At 49.1% G+C, this 3,825-nt stretch overlaps 1 protein-coding gene across 1 annotated transcript in view; it reads right to left on the bottom strand.

Moving 5' to 3' along the window:
- The window catches only part of rpl35a (ribosomal protein L35a), a 3,957-nt gene extending 432 nt beyond the window's left edge, over positions 1–3,525 (bottom strand). Inside the window, exons 1-4 of the mRNA XM_063494435.1 lie at positions 3,466–3,525; positions 2,544–2,588; positions 986–1,138; positions 749–893 (exon numbers count right to left, since the gene is read on the bottom strand). Coding sequence (XP_063350505.1) covers positions 749–893; positions 986–1,138; positions 2,544–2,554 — 309 coding nt within the window. The 5' untranslated portion in view covers positions 2,555–2,588; positions 3,466–3,525. The remainder of the gene's footprint in view (positions 1–748; positions 894–985; positions 1,139–2,543; positions 2,589–3,465) is intronic.
- Between the last annotated feature and the right edge of the window lie 300 nt (positions 3,526–3,825).

Below are 3,825 nucleotides of genomic sequence, written 5' to 3'. Positions count from 1 at the left end.
AGATGCCCGTGGTGCAACACCACAGTTCAACTTTATCTCATCAATAAAATAAAGTTCTCGGTTCAGGGTTGGTCTGTTGGAGCCGCAAAGCGAGATCGTCAAACACACCAACACTAAACCTGTAACGCCGAGCCAGTCCGACACCACGCTGTGACACCACGCACTGTCAGACCCCCCCCCCCCCACAGGTCTGCACTGAGTAGGAGCTGCTCTGTATCTCACTGTACATCTGTATTGTGCCAATAAAGGCATTCTATTCTATTCTCACAGCTGTACACCAACAGAATCAGAATAGAAGCAGCCGGGTGGAGCGGGCTGTCAGCCTGATGAACATGCTCTAATCTGAGTTTATTAATCTGACAGAAATGATGTGCAAACATTGCTCAGCCTCACGTGATGCTGTGTTAGAGTTTGTTCAAATATTAATAAGCTTCCTCCGTGCTGCTGTCTGAAGCCACGCCCCCTCACAGTCTCGGTCATATTGATTTCATGTTATAAAAAAAGAACCTGTAAACGACGCCTCCATCTGTGGCTGGAGCTTCATGGTGAATAAATCAAATTTAAGGACTGAGCACGCTCAGATAGCGCTCTGAGCCTGAGAAGGTCAAAGTTCGCACGAACACTTTTACTCCTGAAGCGTGTTGGAAACGATCTGATGGCGTGATAGGAAGCAGTGAACACAGAAACACCGCAGCAGCCAAGACGTCTGCGAGGTCGCGACCCCAGCCGATCAGGTCATGTGACTCACCACTCTGACTCTGTGTCCAATGGCTTTGGCCGGCAGGTTGCTGCTGAACTTTGCTCGCACCATCCCGCTGCTTCCATGCGCCCGGGTCACCTTCCCCCAGATCACACGGGTCTTGTTGGGCTTCCCGCCGGGCGTCACCGTGTTCCTGCGCGCACACACACACACACACACACACACACACACTTAGAAACACGGCAACCTTAACAGTAAATGAAAGATGGCAGTGTGGCAGCTCACTTCTTGGCCTTGTACACGTAGGCGCAGCGTTTGCCGAGGTAGAAGTCGACCTCGTCCCGGCTGTAGCAGCCCTCGAGCTTCAGCAGCGCCGTGTGCTCGCGCTGGTTCCTCAGGCCGCGCTTGTAGCCCGCAAAGATGGCCTTACTCCACAGTCTGAAAGAGAGACGGCATCAGACCACGTCACCAAATCTGACCAATGGAAAGAGCTGCTCACGCTCCAGCCCAAGCATGACCGAAGGTTTCACCAAAATCAAAGCACAGCGTTTCTTTTTCACCCAGACATCAGCTGGTGGAGCGCGTCCACGCCGCTACGGCTCACGCTTACATCACACACGCAGAAACTGCACACCACAGTCGCCAAACACAGGAGGCGGGAAATAAATCAATCACAACAACAAAGCTACCCTCCGCATCTCTCTAACATCATAGCATCACAACATAACCCGCTCAGTTCCTGAGTCACACCCACAGCCCGGAACAAAAGACCCAATCCAAACTCAGCGTTCCCAGACCACAGACTGTAAATAAAAGATGTACGCTGCCCACCACGGCAGACCTTAAAACATCTGAACCAAATCAAACCTGCAGAATGATCAGTAATCAGACTGATCAATCAGCCCAGAAACAGCTGACAGAATCAACATCATCAATAAGGTGGAGTGGGAGGAGCCTGTGACCCCCAGAGGCCTGTGCCGCTCTGGACTGATAGACAGATCAATGACGTCAAGTATTGATTTATCTGCTGTCAGCGTTCTGTGCAATGTGATCAACTCACTAATCAGACACAAATGATCAATAGAACTAAAGTGAGCGGCAGAAGGTCCAAAAACAACCAATAAGTACTTATTGATCAGAGCCAAACCATGACCCACTCCACCAGCGATGTCACCGTGGTTACTTCACCCTTCTCCTCCAATCTGTGAGGGTCAGAGGTCGTAACCCTGCACCTGCTTCACCTGCACGCTCCGCAGATCATCAGCAACGACCCGCTGACAGCGCCCGCAACTGTTTCTATAGCAACCACGACCCAACTCTAAGGCGTTTACGTGTGAACAAGGAAAACTGAGATTTAGTCACACAACATCAAAGGTGTGCGACACGTTACTGTTCACATGAGATGAACTTCTACAGTGACAGAAACAAAACACTGCTGTTACACACAGTCACTGTCCCTCTGTTTACACGACTATGCGCCATCTTTGCTTACTCTTTCCCTCCCAGGCTTCTGATTTTCAGTTTTTTGCGTTCACACATGGACACAGATACTTTTTCTGCCTAAAACGCTCCATCTGTGAACCTCCAACCATGACATCATCACCATCAGCGTCTCTGCAGCGAGGACCAGCGGCTCTGACAGATCACGGCCTGTTTGAATAAAACTTTATTAAACCCATCCCAGAATCACTGAACAGCAGACAGGAAGTCGCTCTGCACTCACAGTTAACTCACTTCCTTTTAACACCTGTCTGCCCTCACCTGTTTCAGAGCTTCAGCAGGTTAAATCACTCACACAGACATACATCATGTGACCACACAGAGTGAAATGATTGGCACTTACCTTCCAGGCATCTTGGTCGTTGTGGTCTTCTTCAGGTGAGTTCACCTGCACAGAAACAGTCACATTAACACCTGAAACCTACTGTAGCATCACGTGATCGATGAGCTACGGCACCGATAGCCAGCATGTTTTCCTGAGCTCACAACTTTGTACCCGCTGTGTTTTCAGAGGAGGACACATCACCATGGCAACCAATAATACGAGTTTTTAGTGCCGTGCCGATAACTGTAGGTAGGTTTAGTCAGCTATGACCTCACAGGTGGAGGACTGAGCGTGCTCTGATCTGTTATGTTTACTGCTCTTAAGAAACACTTTATGTGGAATCAGCACGTGCCACGCTACCAGGTAAAAAGTCACGTGACTTATTCAGAGGCAGCTTGGACCACAGGTAAAGTGTCTGAGGTTGTCACAGAAACAGTCCCGTTCAGAATCCGTGTGATTCTGCGGTCAGCCATTCACTGATCGATAACCGATGGCTCCCTGCATACAGCACCTAACCCTAACCCAACATTCGGCTCTTTCCGTCTCATTATTTCACGAGAAACTACGAAAATCCGAGACAGCTCAGGCCGGTGGCTCCTCTGGTTTGACCCGTTTATCGAGGGAGCTCCTGCCCGCCGAGAGCATCGGGGCTCCCACACACCCTTTCCTTACCACACGTGTGCGGGAGCCGGGACGCGCTGCTCGGAAGCCGCTCGGTTATCCCCGGCCCTGCGCTTCGTCAGCCGAGGCTAGCTTCGTTAGCCGAGGCTAGCTTCTCTATCCGGAGCGAATCTCCGCCATCAGCGGCTCAAACGCAGACACAGATCGACCGAGCAGCGCCGGGGCTCCTGCTCCGGCCCCCCGGGGGACTATCAGCCGCCCACCGCGCAGATTAACGGGCATTTTTCAAGAATGTGCCGGCGGACATGTTGACTCTTACCTGCACCGCGTCCGCAGAGAAGGAGGAAAAGGAAGGGCGAAAGGGATGCTGGGAAATTAGTGTAAACAGAGGTGTCCGCGGAGCTGCCTGAAAAGAAAGGCTCGTTTTATTTTCCCGCTTTTTAGATTTTAATGTAATCAAAGAAACAATTAAAAACACGTTTACAGAGTTTCATAATATATATTTTAATAATAGTAATAATAAATAATAATAATAATAACAATAATAATAATAATAATAATAAATGTTTATGGCTTCATGTTTTGTCTTTGTTAATGTAATATTTTTTAAGTTAATTTTCAAAATCCACCGCATGAATGCGCTTTATTGAATATAATATAAGCAAAAATTTATGTTTGA

The sequence above is a fragment of the Pelmatolapia mariae genome, linkage group LG14 (genome assembly GCF_036321145.2).
Source record: "Pelmatolapia mariae isolate MD_Pm_ZW linkage group LG14, Pm_UMD_F_2, whole genome shotgun sequence".
Lineage (NCBI taxonomy): Eukaryota > Metazoa > Chordata > Actinopteri > Cichliformes > Cichlidae > Pelmatolapia > Pelmatolapia mariae.
The sequence above is the reverse complement of the archived record's forward strand: the minus strand, read 5'-3'. Positions and strand labels throughout refer to the sequence as shown.